At 43.4% G+C, this 19,639-nt stretch overlaps 1 protein-coding gene across 4 annotated transcripts in view; it reads right to left on the bottom strand.

The window, feature by feature from the left end:
- The window catches only part of LOC121540332 (AP-3 complex subunit delta-1-like), a 42,265-nt gene that overhangs the window by 6,065 nt on the left and 16,561 nt on the right, over positions 1-19,639 (bottom strand). Inside the window, exons 8-26 of one of the 4 annotated variants that reach the window (XM_041849124.2) lie at positions 16,226-16,299; positions 16,046-16,095; positions 15,618-15,667; positions 15,203-15,251; positions 10,270-10,415; positions 9,915-10,063; positions 9,363-9,593; positions 8,970-9,204; positions 8,721-8,866; positions 6,147-6,300; positions 5,880-5,951; positions 4,741-4,816; positions 4,306-4,484; positions 4,014-4,087; positions 3,713-3,733; positions 2,182-2,338; positions 1,932-2,078; positions 1,366-1,419; positions 267-362 (exon numbers count right to left, since the gene is read on the bottom strand). In XM_041849124.2, the coding sequence (XP_041705058.2) occupies positions 267-362; positions 1,366-1,419; positions 1,932-2,078; positions 2,182-2,338; positions 3,713-3,733; positions 4,014-4,087; positions 4,306-4,484; positions 4,741-4,816; positions 5,880-5,951; positions 6,147-6,300; positions 8,721-8,866; positions 8,970-9,204; positions 9,363-9,593; positions 9,915-10,063; positions 10,270-10,415; positions 15,203-15,251; positions 15,618-15,667; positions 16,046-16,095; positions 16,226-16,299 (2,160 nt within the window). Of the gene's footprint in view, positions 1-266; positions 363-1,365; positions 1,420-1,931; positions 2,079-2,181; positions 2,339-3,712; positions 3,734-4,013; positions 4,088-4,305; positions 4,500-4,740; positions 4,817-5,879; positions 5,952-6,146; positions 6,301-8,720; positions 8,867-8,969; positions 9,205-9,362; positions 9,594-9,914; positions 10,064-10,269; positions 10,416-15,202; positions 15,252-15,617; positions 15,668-16,045; positions 16,096-16,225; positions 16,300-19,639 lie in introns of all 4 variants that reach the window. The other 3 variants (XM_041849123.2, XM_041849125.2, XM_041849126.2) reach the window with 3 other exon arrangements.

The raw sequence follows: 19,639 nt of genomic DNA on the forward strand, positions 1-19,639 counted from the left end.
ATGTAGAGGGCAGTCTATTCAGAAAGAGGGAGGGAGAGTTTCCAAAGGTGAAGTGCTCAGACAAGATCTGTCAAAATACAGTATCCTGTTGCGCTAGTCTTTAATGTAGAATCCTTAGAAATGAATGATGCTTTCGTTTAAATGTTTTGTATTGTTTATAAAATATCAAATAAAATCTTACACACACAAAATAAAAATAATCCTTAGTAACAGCTAAGGTTTCTGTCTCGTGATTATGACATCATCAGCAGAGTGGAGTGACTCACAGTCTCTTCAGGTTCAGAGTCTGGTGCCACCGCAGCCACACCAGAAGCCACCTCAGGGGTGGAGGCAGGGGGAGCGTCCGTTACTGCTGCTGCCTCCTGTCACCACATACATAGTATGGACACATTTAGGATGATTATTGACATACAACACACATTGTCATTTATTGATCATATACAAGTACAGGTAGTAGTAGTTTGGGTTAGTTGTAGTCATTTGTTTGTTGTTAAGAAGTTCTCAAAATGCTGACATTGTTCCAATGGACCCATTGTCGATAGGATCCCTTCACATCTGTGCTTTAGTGGAACAATAAATAGACTCAAACCAGTTCAAAAAACAGAAATACAGAAACATGTTCTAACAGGATGTGTGAACTGTGAAGTCATGTTTGGGTGACTGCTAGACGTAGCTTATTTCCTGAGGGCAGACAGTTGGTGTGGTGTAAACAAAGTTCCTGATACATTTCTCAACATGCAGAGCCCCAAAACAATGTATATCTAATGATCAGATTCTGCTTGAAACAGTCCCATACAGTAGTTCAGAACAGAGGACAGAGAGTGTGTGGTCACAGAGCTAAACTTTATGACCTAGTCTAACTTTAAACTGAATACTGTACCATTGTCATTAGTCTTCCACCTGGTCTGACAGCTGCTCTGGGCTAGAGCGGTTGTCTGCAGTTACACGCACTCAGTCAGTATGTAGTCAAAAACACTGTCTATACGTAGTCATACTACACACGAAGAGCTATGCTACTGCTGCATTGGTTTGACTGGAACAACAAGAACTGTCAGCAAGATTCCAGACCCTGAGGCCCCTGAACTTGACAACAACACTGACGAGAAACAGACACACAGAGCAAAACCAAAAGAGAGAACCAACACTAAGAAACACACAGGCAGAAGAACAGACAACGAAAGTAGGGTTACATGACCTGTGAAAGAGAGGGTGAAAGAAGAGAAGAGTGGATGGTAGGAAAGAAAGAACCACGCATGGCGAGGAGGATCAGACGAGAGCAGAGAATAGATGGAGAGGTACTGTTAGAACACAAATAAATGACAACAAGGACAAGGAGCGACTAAGAGAGAGAGAGGGGAACTCAACCTGAGGGTTAGAGGGCACTGGAGCATTTGAGAGCCAGAAATCCAGATCCGAAGCCTAGAACAGTGGGAGAGGGAGAGGGAGAGGGAGCGAGAGTGATGGGGGAGGGGGTAGAGGATAAACATTTTAGTGCTACCTCTTCATGAAAATGGATACAGAGATTACACGGTTATTTTCATGAATAAATCAAGTATTTCATGAGAGAGACTACACATACTACAATCTTAGAACAAATACTGATTGATACTTGATTTAATCTTTATTGCTGATAGGATGGTGAGGGGGCTTGAAAGAAGCAATGACAATGTTTGATAAATGAAAATGATCAAAGAAATGTGTTTGCTTGACAGATTATCTAAACTTGACATTTTTGGGAAATCAAAATATTTAAGCTTATATAAATGTAATTCAATCAAATTCTTAGTTTAGTTTAAAATGATTTAGTGTCAGTCTTCATTCTTCAATAGATGTTGATGAATAACAGGAGTGTCAAAATACCCTACACAGAATGACATTGTGCAAATCTTGTCCCTGTAAAAAAGGTAGTCCCTCCCTTTGTGATGTCATACCTCTGGTGTGGAGGCAGGAGGCTGGGCTGCCACATCGTTGGTCACTTCTGATTGGACAGGTTCCTCTGACCCAGCCTCCATAAGATCCTCCCCTTCCTCTTGTTTGTGTTTCTTCTTCTTATTATTCTTCTTCATCTCTTTACCCTTCTACAATGACAACAAAAACACTCCTCAAGACAATAAGGTCACAAATAACAGAGACGTCAAAAATATGAAAAATATTCTAAAGAAATAAAGAACAGGGCCTCACCTTCCTCTCCTTGTCCTTATCCTTCTTCTCCTTCCCGCTCTTCTTCTTGGGCTCTGAAGCGACCTCCAACCCCTCCCCGTCCTCTACGGGGCTCTTGAGGACCTCATCGGGACGGTGTGTCCTGACTGGCAGCTTCTTCTCACTGTCTGCCAGGGGCCTGAGAGCACAGAGGAAACGCATAAAACCACAGCCCTGGGTGTACATGGTGATTCTGGTCAAACTATAGCCATTGGCTGTCTCAATAGTCTTAACTAGCCTCCTTTCCTCCATGACCACTGATCTGGGAGGAAAATACAGGTTAAAAGCAGCATGGTGAGAACCTATCCAGTCTATTCACTTATCAATGCCAGTGAAGGAAAGGAGATTATGAAAGGAAGCTAGTTGAGACAAACCCATCCACTCCACTCAGGTGCATGATATCTCAAACACAAACTTCCTCAGCATAAACCTTCAAAGCCATTCCTCAGGCAGAGCTGGGAGGTCAGGAGGGAGACCCCCATTAACAGGTTTATCCAATATCAGAATTGGATTGATGCCTCTGTAACTGAGTACGTTTACATGCACAGTAATAATTCTATATTAAATTGATTATGGCAGTAGGCAGATTATGCAATAGTCATGTAAACACCCTACCCTGCTTATCTTCAAATCGGTGTAAGGTCAAAATCAAAGTAAGCATACGCCGATTAAAAACACCTGGTTTTCTGAGGAATCTTTCGAATTATTAGGACATGTAAACACCGTAATCGGCGTTCTAGCAGTGTATTTGATCTGCTCATGTGCTAGCACCAGCTGAGCGAGCCTCCCTCTTTAGCGCGAGTGAAGTGAGTTCGGAACAACTGAATGTATGTGTCTTAGAAGTAGTTTTCACATACAAACTTTATATGTCCGAACTCAGAACGGTCGCTGTGGTAGAACATTTATTTTGACTGGAGATTTTCTGCATTTATCAGAGTGCCATCAGGTAGCCTGATATCAGATGTGTCCATGTAAACAGGATTATTAGTGAAATTGTTCTCCTTGCAAAGCATGTAAACGTTTTAATCAAACTATTATATTAACCTGACTATCCACAATAATCGCATTGTAACCATACTCAGACATGGATTGGGTGAGGATTTGACTAGTAAAAACAGTAGTCGTCCATGAGCAGTAATGGTGATTGAGTCATGACTTGAGAAAATCAGCAGTTCCACTGAGAAATCTAGAAACTCTCATCTTATCACATCAATCTGTTTATGTTCGTGAGAAGTGAGAGCGCTTTTCTTCGGCTCCAGCCACAATGTGGGCACATTAACAGAGTTTTGTATGGAGGGAATGCTGATATTCTGAAATGAGCTTGTAGAAGGTTTCAAATGGAGTAGGGGTGAGCAAGAGGAGAGTGTTGTTGAAAAGAAGGATCAAACTTCAAACTGTAAAGTCACATCATGCCGAGAGAGAGAGAGAGAGAGAGAGAGAGAGAGAGAGAGAGAGAGAGAGTCTAGAGTCCAGGCCCAGACGGGGCTTCTCCTGAGGCTGAGAAGGTACTCACCTGCGAGATGCCACCAGCAAACTGCGCAGTCAAGGGGACAGAGGTGTGTGTGTGCATAAGAGAGAGAGACCGAGGGAAAGAACCACAGAGCAGAGCACAACACAGTGAGAGGGAGTGTGTGAGGATGAAGAGGGCCAGTCCAGCACAGCACCAGCCTCTCATCAGTGGAGCCAGGAAGAGATTATACACCCCCACAGAATAGATAATAGCACAGCCAGGTTATATAGCCTTCGCTTTCATACTAATCCATTAGTGGACATCTGTAATACAGAGAGAGGTCAGTGATGATGAGTGAACTCACTTGTCCAGGTCGATGTTCAAAGCTTTGTGGGGGTCGTTAGGATCTTTGTCATCGTCATCACTGGGCAAGGCATTCTGAGACAGCAAGAGAATGGAGTTAGTGACAGAGCAAAATAACATCCTTGCATATGCAATTATTATCAAAGGTATGCCACATTTCTATTATCTGCAACACTCTGAACCACCTATGAAAGTTCCTGGCCTCTACCCCATGACTCTACCCCCTGGCATCTCTGCCTGGCTTACTGTACCCCTGGCATCCCTGCCTGGCATCTCAGCCTGGCCTACTGTACCTCTGGCATCTCCTCAGTGACGATGTCCACCATGTGTGCAGGGGTGATGTCCTCCTCGCTCTCTGGGCCCGAGTCCCCCCTCCTCCGGCGGCCCTTCTCCCTCCTCTTCTTCTTGTCCTTCTTCTTCCTGTCTGCCTTGTTTTTCTCCCGACGCTCCTCTTCCAGCTTCACATACTGGTCTGACATTGGCATCCCTAAACCCAACGGGAGGGAGAAAGGAAGAAAAAGAAAGAAAGAGGAAGTGGGGTCAAGTTATTACACAGAAAGAGGCGAGAGAGAAAGATGTACAGAAGAGGGGATTAGTTATGACAGAGGTGAAGAGAGAAAGAGGGAGATGGGTTAGGTTTGGATACAGAGTCCTGTTTGCAGAACCACTGACTGATACACTGTACATTGAAATCAGTAGTTTATAGTGTAGTGGCCAGAGGAACTGACCTGGGACTTTGAGAGGCACACTGAGGTCAATCTGCACCACTGGAATGTGCTCCACACCAACAGCATCCTGGTACACCTGCACACACACACACACACACATCTTAAAACACAGGAACTATAACATAGGGATGTGAATGGCATATAACATAAAAGAACAAAGGCTTCTAGTCAATATAATGATTTAGTCTAAGACCTTCGGAGAGGGGGGTGCTAAGCAGACATATGGAATTGTTTTTAAGTTGGTCATACTATTGATAATTTAGCTATTTGATATTGAATTTTAGGACCCCTTTAGATATGTTTTTTTATAACAAAAAATGGTTGATCAAATATTGATTTTGGCCTTTACTACTAAAGACCATAGAAACGCATTGAATAACATTCATAAATGGCTAAAAGAACAGTCAAAAAAGGAATAATAAGAAACAAGGTTTTGAAGTGTCTGTCCTAAATCTAGGATATTTATAAAAATATAAAAAATAATAATCCGTAAATATATATATATTATTATAAATGTTTTGTACACATATTTAACCATTTATTTTGGGTAGGCACAAAACTACCTTCATACTTCCATTTGTTTATTTAAACTGGTACCGATTACCTCCAGACGAGTCCCGTGACACTTGTGTTCGTGAGAGTCTCCCCTTTCCATAGTGGGGGTCCCTTTAGTTTGTAGCCCAAACTGTTCGGACGCTACCAAACAGAAGTTGGCACATCGACGGTACCGACTTCAGACGAGTCTCCTGACACTTGTGGGGGTCGTAGACAAAAACCATCGTGTTCATGAGAGTCTCCCCTTTCCATAGAGTGGTCATAACATGAGAAGACCGATTTTCTGGATGTCTCATGGTCTGACAAACACCACTCTAGCTCTGCCATCTTTCACAGCAGATGCGGAAGTGTGACGTAGGTGGATTGAGACCCATCCAATGCAAAAAAACATATCTCTAGCTTAAACTGATGGATTTTGATGGGGATTTTTTTGTTATGTAACTTAGATTGACGCACTGGTTAAAATATCATATTTAGATGGAAGTATATTCAAGTGGTTTGAAATGTGTAATTAATTACATTTCTGTAAGAGTCAGGTTAACAAATAAGACTAGCTGCCGATTGGGTGATGATGCAGGGCGTACCTTCTGAGAGGACAGGGAGGCCTTGATGTAGAAGGGGTTGTTGGCCTGCTCGGCCTTCCTTACTTCTCTCCTCTGGAGGGAGAAACAGTATCAAGTCAGTCATATGAAAATGATGTGGTGTGTACCTGTGTACCTCTTCAGTGTCTGATTGTTTTAGCATCACCAAAGATTTAACATCAGCAACAGATCAACTGTTGAAAGAATTGAGGAGCTTGTATCTCAATGCGTATACAGCAGCGATTATTGGCTTGTAAATTCCCATCTTACCTTGGCCAGTTCCTTCTCGTCCACCTCAGTGTAGCGTGGCTTGGTGTGTCTGGACTCCTCCTTGGCAAATACAGCCTTGCCCTTGGACTTCCTGCCCTCATCCTCAGACTCACTCCCAGACGGAGGCTCATTGATCCACGCATCCAGGTCCAGACTGGGGACAAAACCAAGACAATACATTCTCTGTTTATAAAATTGTACTGAATCATCCAGTTTTTTTTAAATTTGTATATACGGTATGACTTAACTCGCATAAAAACTGTGGATGGAAACTTGGTTACAGACAGTGTATACAACAAAGCTACCTTGCATTATCTAAAATTGTCTAATGGGCTGCATAAAGTACATTGAAAAAATATATAAACGCAAAATGCAACAATTTCAAAGATTTTACTGAATTACAGTTCATATAAAGGAAATCAATCAATTGAAATCAATTAATTAGGCCCTAATCTATGGATTGCACATGACTGGGAATACAAATATGAATCTGTTGGTCACAGACACCTTTTTTTTTTTATGTAGGGGCGTGGATCAGAAAACCAGTCAGTATCTGGTGTGACCACCATTTGCCTCATTCAGCGCGACACATCTCCTTCGCATAGAGTCGCATAGAGTTGTTGATTGTGGCCTGTGGAATGTTATCCCACTCCTCTTCAATGGCTGTGTGAAGTTGCTGGATATTGGCAGGAACTGGAACAAGCTGTCGTACACGTCGATCCACAGCATCCCAAACATGCTCAATGGGTGACAAGTCTGGTGAGTATGGAAGAACTGGGACATTTTCAGCTTCCAGGAATTGTGTACATATCCTTGCGACATGGGTCCGTGCACTATCATGCTGAAACATGAGATGATGAAAGTGGTTTAATGACAATGGGCCTCAGGATCTCGTCACTGTATCTCTGTGCATTCAAATTGCCATCGACACAATGCAATTGTGTTCATTGTCTGAAGCTAATGCCTGCCCATACTATATAACCCCATCATGGGGCATTCTGTTCACAGCGCTAACATCAGCAAACCGCTAGCCCACACGACGCCATACACGCCATCTGTCATCTGCCCGGTACAGTTGAAACCGGGATAAATCAGGTGAAGAGCACACTTCTCCAGCGTACCAGTGGCCATCGAAGGTGAGCATTTGCCCACTGAAACAGATCCACAGATGATGCAATCTCTATTATACTCCACACTGCCCTTTCCCACCTGGACAAGAGGAACACCTACGTGAGAATGCTATTCATTGACTACAGCTCAGCATTCAACACCATAGTGCCCTCAAAGCTCATCACTAAGCTAAGGATCCTGGGACTAAACACCTCCCTCTGCAACTGGATCCTGGACTTCCTGACGGGCCGCCCCCAGGTGGTAAGGGTAGGTAACAACACATCTGCCACGCTGATCCTCAACACGGGGGCCCCTCAGGGGTGCGTACTCAGTCCCCTCCTGTACACCCTGTTCACCCATGACTGCATGGCCAGGCATGACTCCAACACCATCATTAAGTTTGCCGACGACACAACAGTGGTAGGCCTGATCACCGACAACGATGAGACAGCCTATAGGGAGGAGGTCAGAGACCTGGCCGTGTGGTGCCAGGATAACAACCTCTCCCTCAACGTGACCAAGGCAAAGGAGATGATTGTGGACTCTGCACCGGTACCCCCCTGTATATAGCCACCCTACTGTTATTTTATTTGACTTCTGCTCTTTTTTTCTCAACACTCTTTTGTTGTTGTTGTTTTATTTTACTTTATTAAAAAATAAATGCATTTTTGGTTAAGGGCTGTAAGTAAGCATTTCACGGTAATGTCTACACCTGTTGTATTCAGCGCATGTGGCAAATAAAATTTGATTTGATTTGATATGATATGAAGTCGGTTATGACGCCGAACTGCAGTCAGGTCAAAACCCTGGTGAGGACGACGAGCACGCAGATGAGATTCACTGAGGTGGTTTCTGACAGTTTGTGCAGAAATTATACGGTTGGGCAAACCCAGTTTCATCAGCTGTCCGGGTGGCTGGTCTCAGACGATCCCCCAGGTGAAGAAGCCAGATGTGGAGGTCCTGGGTTGGCGTGGTTACACATGGTCTGCGGTTGTTAGGCCGGTTGGATGTGAACATTAAATTACTGGCAACAGCTCTGGTGGACATTCCTGCAGTCAGCCTGCCAATTGCACGCTCCCTCAAAACTTAGACATCTGTGGCATTGTGTGACAAAACTGCACATTTTAGAGTGGCCTTTTATTGTCCCCAGCACAAGGTGCACCTGTGTAATGATCATGCTGTTTAATCAGCTTCTTGATATGCCACAACTGTTAGGTGGATGGATTATCTTGGCAAAGGAGAAATGCTCACTAACAGGGATTTAAACAAATTTGAGAGAAATAAGCTTTTTGTGCATCTGGAAAATGTCTGGGTTATTTTATTTCAGCTCATGAAACATTAGACCAACACTTTATATGTTGTGTTTATATTTTTGTTCAGTGTAATACTATAAAATATATTTCTGATGTTGTGTATCACTATAAGCTTAAATTGTGAGTAGGGGAGAGCGGCAGGCAGACTGACCCTTCAGGAACCGGCACTTTCTTCTGTGCCTTGGGGGCCACAGGGTTGAGCTCTCCAGCAAACAGAGCAGTCACCTCCTCAGCCACCTCCACGTCCTTCTGCTGCAGCTTCTGGATGTACTTCACCAGCTGCAGGATGCAGGAGGCCTGGGGAGGGGAGCACAGAGAGAGAAGCATACTGGAAAAGGTATTCTCCTTTCAAACGGCCAATAGCCCCCTGAGGTTAACCGAGGTTAGCTGTGTGACTCACCCTCTCCTGCACCTCCAGGTTGGCGCTCTGGACAAACACAGGCAGCCTGTCAATGAGCAGCTGGCTGGTCTCCTGGGTCACCTTGCTGTCCGCTGGCGCCCCCTCCTGGCCGCGCAGCACCGTAGCAAACAGCTTGGCAGCGTTCTGCACGTACACAGCCTGGATGTGGCCCGGCAGGGTGGCCACCTTGGGCCGCAGCATGGCTTCCAGGGTCGCCATGGGATCCTCCAGGTGTCTGGGGGGAGATAGGATGGTACAGGATGAGGGATAAGCCAATGATACAGGGCTGAACTGGCCTGATTTGAGCTAGTTTGACTTAGTGTAAAACAGTCTTGCTAAAAAGTGTATGTGTGCGCACGTGTTCTTGTAGAGGAGGAATGGATGAATACATACTCTGAGAACTCTCCACAGATCCAGGCGGCGGCGTACAGCACCTCACAGATGCCGTTGTGCTGTGTGTTGCCGGTCAGCAGGTGGGCGTTGTCCAGCAGAGCAGCCATCTGGGCCACGGCGAAGGCTCGGATGGCCTTCACCCGGATGGCTACGTCCAGCATCTGGGAGGCGATGAGGTGGCCGTGCCGCGTGCCCTCTAGACGGGTCAACTCCACCAGGATACTGATGTACCTGAGAGATGGACACAGAGACAGACGGTTAGACTGATGTACCTGAGAGACAGGTGAGAAAGTCAGTGGAAGGTAGGCCCCTAAATGGCAGGTAATCCCCCAAAAAATAAGACAAGTAGGGGGCCAGAACGATGCAAAAACTTCAGTGAAATGTTGATAATTGACAGCAAGAAGCATTACTGCAATGCGTTTTGACTCGGTGAGCCTTTCAACGCTACTTGAGACACATGGAAACTCAAACTCACAGAAAGTATGAGTTTAAAAGTGTGTAATGAAAGTATGAATCTAAAATATATTGGCCCTGCCAGTAAGTTGTGCTGACCATTCAAAGTTGGTGATGTACTGGTAGTTGCTCTGGCTGCAGATGTCGATGATCTTGGTGAGCAGCTCGTCTCTGTAAGTGGTTCCCTCTGCTTTGTCCACGTGCAGCATCAGCTTCTTCACTATCTCCATCAGGTTCTTCTTGGACACCTGGGACCACACCAATAAATAGTCAATGAGAAACAGAGCCATGGGGAGATCAGAAACTGTACTGTGATCAGGGAGGCATTAGGCTATACATGAAAATTAGGTTTTTGAGCTTAAGGCATTTCCCCATGAGTAGATATAGGTGGTGAAGACATGGGGTTAGGGTCATTGTGTATTCGATGACTATGTGTTATGACAGTGACAAGCACCATGCCGTAGAGCAGGTCTAGAGCCCTCAGGCGGATGGACTCGTCCTTGTCATCCAGACACTGAAGGATGAGGTCCTTGTGGGATTGGACAGACTTGGGATGAGTCTTCAGTATCTTGGACATGGCCAGCAGGCCCAGGTACTTCACTATGAACAGAGACAACACACTCAGTGGCCTGGGCACTATACACAGGGCCTTCTACTATACTTCCCCATGCACTAGATTAGCCATTCTGCACTATGGAGACTGGTCTACGAGCCATACATCATGCCTTTACACTCCGTAGTATACATTATCTTAGCCTGCCTCCCAGTCTTAGGGAACAATAGGTATATTTGTCACCCTAAATCGCTTGAATGTCTACAGCACATTCGGAAAGTATTCAGACCCCTTGACTTTTTCCACATTGTTACGTTACAGCCTTATTCTAAAATGGATTAAATAATAAAAATGTCCTCATCAATCTACACACAATAACCCATAATGACAAAGTAAAAAGAGGATTTTAGAAATGTTTTCAAATTTATTAAATATAAAAAACAGAAATACCTTATTTACATAAGTATTCAGACCCTTTGCTATGAGACTCAAAATTGAGCTCAGGTACATCCTGTTTCCATTGATCATCCTTGAAATGTTTCTACAACTTGATTGGAGTCCACCTTTGGAAAATGTAATTGATTGGACATAAGGTCCCACAGTTGACAGTGCTTGTCAGAGCAAAAACCAAGCTATGAGGTCGAAGGAATTGTCTGTTGAGCTCCGAGACAGTATTGTGTCAGGCACAGATCTGGGGAATGGTACCAAAACATTCTGCAGCATTGAAGGTCCCCAAGAACACAGTGGGCTCCATCATTCTTAAATGGAAGAAGTTTGGAACCACCAAGACTCTTCCTAGAGCTGGCTGCCAGGCCAAACTGAGAAATCGGGGGAGAAGGGCCTTGGTCAGGGAGATGACCAAGAACCCGATGGTCACTCTGACAGAGCTCCAGAAGGACAACCATCTCTGCAGCACTCCACCAATCAGGTCTTTATGGTAGTGGCCAGACAGAAGCCACTCCTCACTAAAAGGCACATGACAGCCCGCTTGGAGTTTGCCAAAAGGCACCGAAAGACTCTCAGACCATGAGAAACAAGATTCTCTGGTCTGATGAAACCAGGCTTGAACTCTTTGGCCTGAATGCCAAGCGTCACGTCTGGAGGAAACCTAGCACCATCCCTACGGTGAAGCATGGTGGTGGCAGCATCATGCTGTGGGGATGTTTTTCAGCGGCAGGGACTGGGAGACTAGTCAGGATCGAGGGAAAGATGAATAGAGCAAAGTACAGAGAGATCCTTGATGAAAATCTGCTCCAGAGCACTCAGGACCTCAGACTGGGGCAAAGGTTCACCATCCAACAGGACAATGACCCTAAGCACACAGCCAAGACAACTCAGGAGTGGCTTCGGGACAAGTCTCTGAATGTCCTTGAGTGGCCCAGCCAGAGCCCGGACTTGAACCCGATCGAAAATCTCTGGAAAGACCTGAAAATAGCTGTGCAGTGACGCTCCCCATCCAACCTGACAGAGCTTGAGAGGATCTGCAGAGAAGAATGGGAGAAACTCCCCAAATACAGGTGTGCTAAACTTGTAGCGTCATACCCAAGAAGACTCAAGGCTGTAATCACTGCCAAAGGAGCATTTTTTTCCTATTTTCTTTCATACTGGCCCCCCGTGGGAATCGAACCCACAACCCTGGCGTTGCAAACGCCATGCTCTACCAACTGAGCTACACAGGGCCCAAAGTACTGAGTAAAGGGTCTGAATACTTATGTAACAAAATGTGGAAAAAGTCAAGCGGTCGGAATACTTTCCGAATGCACTGCATCTCTCTTTGACGGTCCACTATCTGCTCTTATCCACTGAAACCTCACTTACTGATTACATTACAGAGTAATTACTGTAGGCCATTATCACTATTCTGAATGCCTGTTTTATATATATATTATATAATTACGTTGAGAATCAGATTTTTCCCTTTGAAGGCAATAAACAACTTCTCTGGTAGGAAACGGCCTATGTGGCATCGATATTAGTCCGAAATATTTATGTTACTGTCAAAATTGACTACAAAGTGTAAATAGGATACATTTTGGTCATAAAGACAGTCTCGTCCTAAAACAGAGATTTGCGAGATAATTACGAATGCTAAATCCCGGAATTAAGGGTACCGTAACAGTATTCCTCGGGTTGGGTTTATTTCAATCCTGCCGACATGCCCACAGCACCCAAGTAATCATCAATTCCGAGCGCAGCTGCACGCGTCCCGATCGTAATGCCAATGGTCAATTTGGTTTGACATTCGATATCCCTATGCGGCTAACCATCAGTAAATTACACAACGTACATGGGACAATATATATATTTAAATTCTATAGCTCCAAATTTCAATGACTTAAAAACCTCAAACCAACTACAAATTGTAGAAATTCAAATACAAATATTGAAAGCAATTAATGAGACAACAAAGATGTGCAACATGAAAATATTGTCCCATAGATTGTGTAATTTATTGACAGTCCCCAACTAGCCCCAGAGATAGGCTATCCAAAGTCAAACCAATTTTGACACGGTCGCACACCGGCCAGCTGAAGCTAATTGGCGAAAGAAGTTGGCTACCTAGTGTAGGCTACTTCCAGACACAAGACCTGCGTAGACCGTTTCAAGTCATCTAGAAGGGTGAGTGACTAGCTGTGTATAGAAGGGTGAGTGACTAGCTGTGTATAGAAGGGTGAGTGACTAGCTGTGTATAGAAGGGTGAGTGACTAGCTGTGTATAGAAGGGTGAGTGACTAGCTGTGTATAGAAGGGTGAGTGACTAGCTGTGTATAGAAGGGTGAGTGACTAGCTGTGTATAGAAGGGTGAGTGACTAGCTGTGTATAGAAGGGTGAGTGACTAGCTGTGTATAGAAGGGTGAGTGACTAGCTGTGTATAGAAGGGTGAGTGACTAGCTGTGTATAGAAGGGTGAGTGACTAGCTGTGTATAGAAGGGTGAGTGACTAGCTGTGTATAGAAGGGTGAGTGACTAGCTGTGTATAGAAGGGTGAGTGACTAGCTGTGTATAGAAGGGTGAGTGACTAGCTGTGTATAGAAGGGTGAGTGACTAGCTGTGTATAGAAGGGTGAGTGACTAGCTGTGTATAGAAGGGTGAGTGACTAGCTGTGTATAGAAGGGTGAGTGACTAGCTGTGTATAGAAGGGTGAGTGACTAGCTGTGTATAGAAGGGTGAGTGACTAGCTGTGTATAGAAGGGTGAGTGACTAGCTGTGTATAGAAGGGTGAGTGACTAGCTGTGTATAGAAGGGTGAGTGACTAGCTGTGTATAGAAGGGTGAGTGACTAGCTGTGTATAGAAGGGTGAGTGACTAGCTGTGTATAGAAGGGTGAGTGACTAGCTGTGTATAGAAGGGTGAGTGACTAGCTGTGTATAGAAGGGTGAGTGACTAGCTGTGTATAGAAGGGTGAGTGACTAGCTGTGTACTGTTTTGGCAGAGTGAAAGTACAAACGCTTCCCAAGTTTGAACACACACACACGACACCCAAAGCACGCCTCCAAGACCAAAATCTCTAAGTTCAGCCCCCCTTTCAAATATATACCAAACAAAAAACATTGATTTCAACATTTAACAAACTATAGAACTCTATGCACAAGGACTACTTTTAACAATCCCACTGAACATTTTACAAAAACACATTTATAGGAAGAACTGTGCAGGTACAAAGTTTGGTAACAGAATAAAACAAAGGAATATTCTGCCGCAATTCTGTTACCAGTATATTTTTATTTGTATTTACTGTGTAAATTGTTCAAAGTACCGTAGTCATTGTGCATAGAGTTGTATGGTTTGTTAAACTTTGAAACCAATGTTTTTTGTTTGGCATACATTCTAAAGTGAAAAATCAGAGTCTCCTCGCAATTCTGTTAGCATGGAACATACTGACTGACAACCTGATATTTTCACATCTATATGATTTTCTCTACAAAACATGAAATAAAAAAATTAAAAATAAAGGGAAAATACAAACAAACAGAACGATGGCGAGAACACAGACATTCACACGAGACAACATATACACATGGAAGTTTTTTTTTTTTGCCACCAACTTGAGTCATAGGTAGATGTAACTATAGTGCACTAATCCGATAACAGACACCTTTTTTTTTGTTGCTGAATTAGGCTAACATACACTAAACAGATTATTATCGGAGCGGTTGATACCTCCGGCACAGATAGCTGCATATCAGGTTTATGGATCAATATGTGTGAATGCGACCTTGATGTAAAGTGCTGTCGCAGTGCAGATACAGGCTTGGTTTCATCAGAGCAGGTCAGGAGAAGCCCTGTAAACAGTACTATGTTTGAGACTAATAGTTTAAAGGTGTCGATGGGAGCAAGAGAAGGCAAGAGCCTGTTGAAGTTATGATCCTAACTAGCGAAACGGCCTTGAGGATCAGTATAGAGAACTCCAATTAAAAACAAAACATAGCTGCCCACATATGTCTAATCTACACACAACACAACCTACTAAGGTGCCCAGATAATTCGAATCACCAGCTGCATCATAATGATCGTAGATGGTTTAACTTACTGTTAGCTGTAAGCTGTTAGACTGATGAATTACTGCTCAAATATACTGAATGTTTAGAAACTAAATAGCCTGTTGAAGTAGAGGTGTATAATAAATGGATGTGAAGACAAAACCCTACCTTTTGACATAGTCACAATTGCAACTATGCACAGTGAAATATTAACCGGCCCGCATTTGGGGCAGTGGTCAAAATGTCGAGTTATCCAGAGTTTGGGATCTAGATGTCTGTAAGCTAGATGGGTGGCTACTCAGAAACACGCAGACAATGAGAGAATGACACACTGCAGGCATTGACAGAGGGCTCACAGTTCTGGTCCGAGTCTTCAATTAGGATTCGCAGTTTCTGGACACAGAGCTGAGAGAGAGAGAGAGAGAGAGAGCGAGAGAGAGGAGGAAGAGAGGGGAACATGCCATTACTATCAATATAAACCTTTCCAAACAAGCTCCATTATTGGCATTTGTGCACAGCAATTTTGCACATTCACAGAAAGTGGGTGAAACCAATAACCATAAAACCCAGCTAAAGTCATTTGAACAGTTTATGAATTTCTATACATTTTAGGAGATCAGAAACTGATGCACTTTAAATCACAATTTCACTAGCCTGCGCAATCTGTTGGTGTTCATCTACTGAGAGACTTGTGATGATAAAACAAAGAAGATTTAAACATGCATTGTTATCAAACTAGAGTGGAAAGTGGACCTGGTGTCTGGGACTTACCTGAATACTAGCACTGTGATTGGGCATCCCAGAGGACAGGGAAATCAACACTGCAACAGAGGACAAACACAATCAAATCCTGCTGTGCCAACAACTTCTCATACTTGTCAAAAACAAATGTTCACAGTTAGAGCTGTGATCTTGAAAGCTCAGTGATGTTTTCACTTAACATAAAACAAACTGCATTGAGTCAACACAACCTCCTCAGTAGCACATCAAAGGCCCAAACAAAACAACTGCCCCCACTGAAGATTATAGACATGGCAAGGAGTATATCTTTTTTTTTAAATGAGAAAATAGCTTGGTTCCACTGCCCATGTCTTCTGTTTATACACAAGCTTCACAAAGATGGACGGCTACCCAGCACACAGATAACCAGACAACTAAATATAGCTACAAGAAGAACAAGTGAAAAGTGGAATACTGACCTGCTATCACAGTGTTGACACATTCATATAGAAGTGACATAGCCGAGGTACTGTGAGAGGAAGAAAGGGTAAGGAAAGGAGTAGAGATAGACAGAAGGTCAATATTTTCATCAGACAACTTTTTGTGATAGTGATTCAACAAAACCCATATTGGTTGTTGGATCTCTGTGTGTGTCTCACCTGTGGATGAGGTTTGTTAGGGGCTCAATCAGCTTCTTCCCCAAGCGAGGCTCCAGGGGTGTGAGGGCACCAAACTGAAAAACACACACGTCGCCATTACACACACTAAAGGAACAACACCTCTCCATGTTGTGATACTGGGCAATCATTTGTAACTTCCACTGACTCACTAACCAGGTTTCCATCCAACCTTTATGTGAGTAAAGCACGCCGGATAAGAAATATCACGACAGGCCTGATGGAAACAGCAAATTTGTTGGTAAGCTTTCCAAATAGACAAAAAAAATATGCTAGACAAGGTGAGATCTTTGTGTGTCGGTAAAATTAATCATGCGCAAATATTGATATAATAACTATCCTATCCAAGTAAACGTTTAGTCACGCGATGATGTTGTGTGGTCCTCCCACTATGACGGGAAAGCATGCAGTTTATTAGGCTACAGATGAATACACAGTGAGCTCCAAAAGTATTGGGACAGTGACACATTTGTTGTTGTTTTGGCTCTGTACTCCAGCACTTTGGATTTAATAGAAATGAATGGTAAATAATGTAGTGTCATTTTGGAGACACTTTTATTGCAAATAAGAATATAATATTTTTCTAAACACTTCTACACTAATGTGGATGCTACCATGATCACGGATAATCCTGAATGAATCGTAAATAATGATGAGTGAGAAAGTTAGTGACATAAATATCATATCTTCCAAAAAATGCTAACCCCTGTTATTGTAATGGTGAGAGGTTAGCATGTCTTGGGGGTAATCATTGCGTGCTAGGAATATGGGATTAAATACGAAACTTTTGACTACTTTAATACATATAAGTGAATTTGTATACTTTTGGTCCCCTAAAATGGGGGGTCTATGTACAAAAAGTGCTGTAATTTCTAAACGGTTTGCCCAATATAGATGAAAATACTCTCACATTAAAGCTGACAGTCTGCACTTCAACCATATACAGTGAGGGAAAAAAGTATTTGATCCCCTGCTGATTTTGTACGTTTGCCCACTGACAAAGACATGATCAGTCTATCATTTTAATGGTAGGTTTATTTGAACAGTGAGAGACAGAATAACAACAAAATCCAGAAAAATGCATGTCAAAAATGTTATAAATTGATTTGCATTTTAATGAGGGAAATAAGTATTTGACCCCCTCTGAATCAGAAATATTTCTGGCTCCCAGGTGTCTTTTATACAGGTAACAAGCTGAGATTAGGAGCACACTCTTAAAGGGAGTGCTCCTAATCTCAGCTTGTTACCTGTATAAAATACACCTGTCCACAGAAGCAATCAATCAATCAGATTCCAAACTCTCCACCATGGCCAAGACCAAAGAGCTCTCCAAGGATGTCAGGGACAAGATTGTAGACCTACACAAGGCTGGAATGGGCTACAAGACCATCGCCAAGCAGCTTGGTGAGAAGGTGACAACAGTTGGTGCGATTATTCGCAAATGGAAGAAACACAAAATAACTGTCAATCTCCCTCAGCCTGGGGCTCCATGCAAGATCTCAACTCGTGGAGTTGCAATGATCATGAGAACAGTGAGGAATCAGCCCAGAATTACACGGTAGGATCTTGTCAATGATGTCAAGGCAGCTGGGACCATAGTCACTGTTGAGACTTCTAGCTCACTCAGGAAAATAAAAAATAAAATAAAAAATATATATATAAATAGATAAAAGAGAAGCAAATGGGTCTGATGTGTTCAATTAAATGGGGAACGAGTGATTTCTTTAAGTTTCTTAGACGCTCAGATATGTTACGTTATGTGCGCATGTGCAGCTTCACTAGAGACTTAAATTATGGCAGCTGGTAATCATTTCACCGCAGACAATCATCAGGAGCACACAGCCCGTTGGTATGTAACTGCGAACTACTCACAGTCTAGCATTAATGTTTAAGTCACTTATATGTATGAGCACTGAACGTTTACCTCACTGTGTCGGTGTTAGTTGGCCGAGAGTAACTTGTAGCTCGCTGGGTGCGGTAGCTCAGCGACCCAGATGCTGTATAGCATTAGGCTATCATTATCAGCCATTGGCGTTGTGCTGATTGTTCGGAGCACTCTGCTGGTTTCTGGTGGCGGTGGTGATAGCGGTGGTTTGGTTCGGTGATCCATGGTGGAGTGCCGCGTTATGTTGCGTTTGTACGTGTGTAAATCCTTTGGACGAGGCATGTGGTGGCATGGGTTCTATGTCCTGTGACAGCGTCCATAGAAACCAGTGACGGCAGAGTCACTGTGCGCATGCTCCTCTGGCACTAGGCATTATGGGTGATGTAGTCAATGTTGTTTTAAGCCAGATTTGCCACATTTTTGATGGTGTTGCAGGCTTATTTGATTTTCATTATTTACATTATATTATTTGAATAATATATTTACATTATATATTTGAATAATATATTGTCATTATTTGTTTGTTGTATTTCAGGTTTATGACCTGTGGTCATTTAATTTAAAATAAAATTAAGGACAAAACACGAGTCATGACATTGTGTGCTTCCTGGTGAGCCTTTTCGGGGGGCTAAATAACGAAAAATCCGAACAGTCACCAAGAAAACAATTGCTAACACACTACGCCGTGAAGGACTGAAATCCTGCAGCGCCCGCAAGTGTTGTGGTCAGATGAGACCAAAATCGAGCTCTTTGGCATCAACTCAACTCGCCGTGTTTGGAGGAGGAGGAATGCTGCCTATGACCCCAAGAACACCATCCCCACCGTCAAACATGGAGGTGGAAACATGCTTTGGGGGTGTTTTTCTGCTAAGGGGACAGGACAACTTCCCCGCATCAAAGGGACGATGAAAGGGGCCATGTACCATCAAATCTAGGGTGAGAACCTCCTTCCCTCAGCCAGGATGACAATGACTCAAAACACACGGCCAAGGCAACAAAGGAGTGGCTCAAGAAGAAGCACATTAAGATCCTGGAGTGGCCTAGCCAGTCTCCAGACCTTAATCCCATAGAAAATCTGTGGAGGGAGCTGAAGGTTCGAGTTGCCAAACGTCAGCCTCGAAACCTTAATGACTTGGAGAAGATCTGCAAAGAGGAGTGGGACAAAATCCCTCCTGAGATGTGTGCAAACCTGGTGGCCAACTACAAGAAACTTCTGACCTCTGTGATTGCCAACAAGGGTTTTGCCACCAAGTACTAAGTCATGTTTTGCAGAGGGGTCAAATACTTATTTCCCTCATTAAAATGCAAATCAATTTCAAAAAATTTTGACATGCGTTTTTCTGGATTTCTTTGTTGTTATTCTGTCTCTCACTGTTCAAATAAACCTACCATTAAAATTATAGACTGATCATTTCTTTGTCAGTGGGAAAACGTACAAAATCAGCAGGGGATCAAATACTTTTTTCCCTCACTGTAGTCATTGTCTAATTTCAAATCCGAAGTGCTGGGGC

The sequence above is a fragment of the Coregonus clupeaformis genome, chromosome 26, assembly GCF_020615455.1.
Source record: "Coregonus clupeaformis isolate EN_2021a chromosome 26, ASM2061545v1, whole genome shotgun sequence".
Classification (NCBI taxonomy): Eukaryota; Metazoa; Chordata; class Actinopteri; order Salmoniformes; family Salmonidae; genus Coregonus; species Coregonus clupeaformis.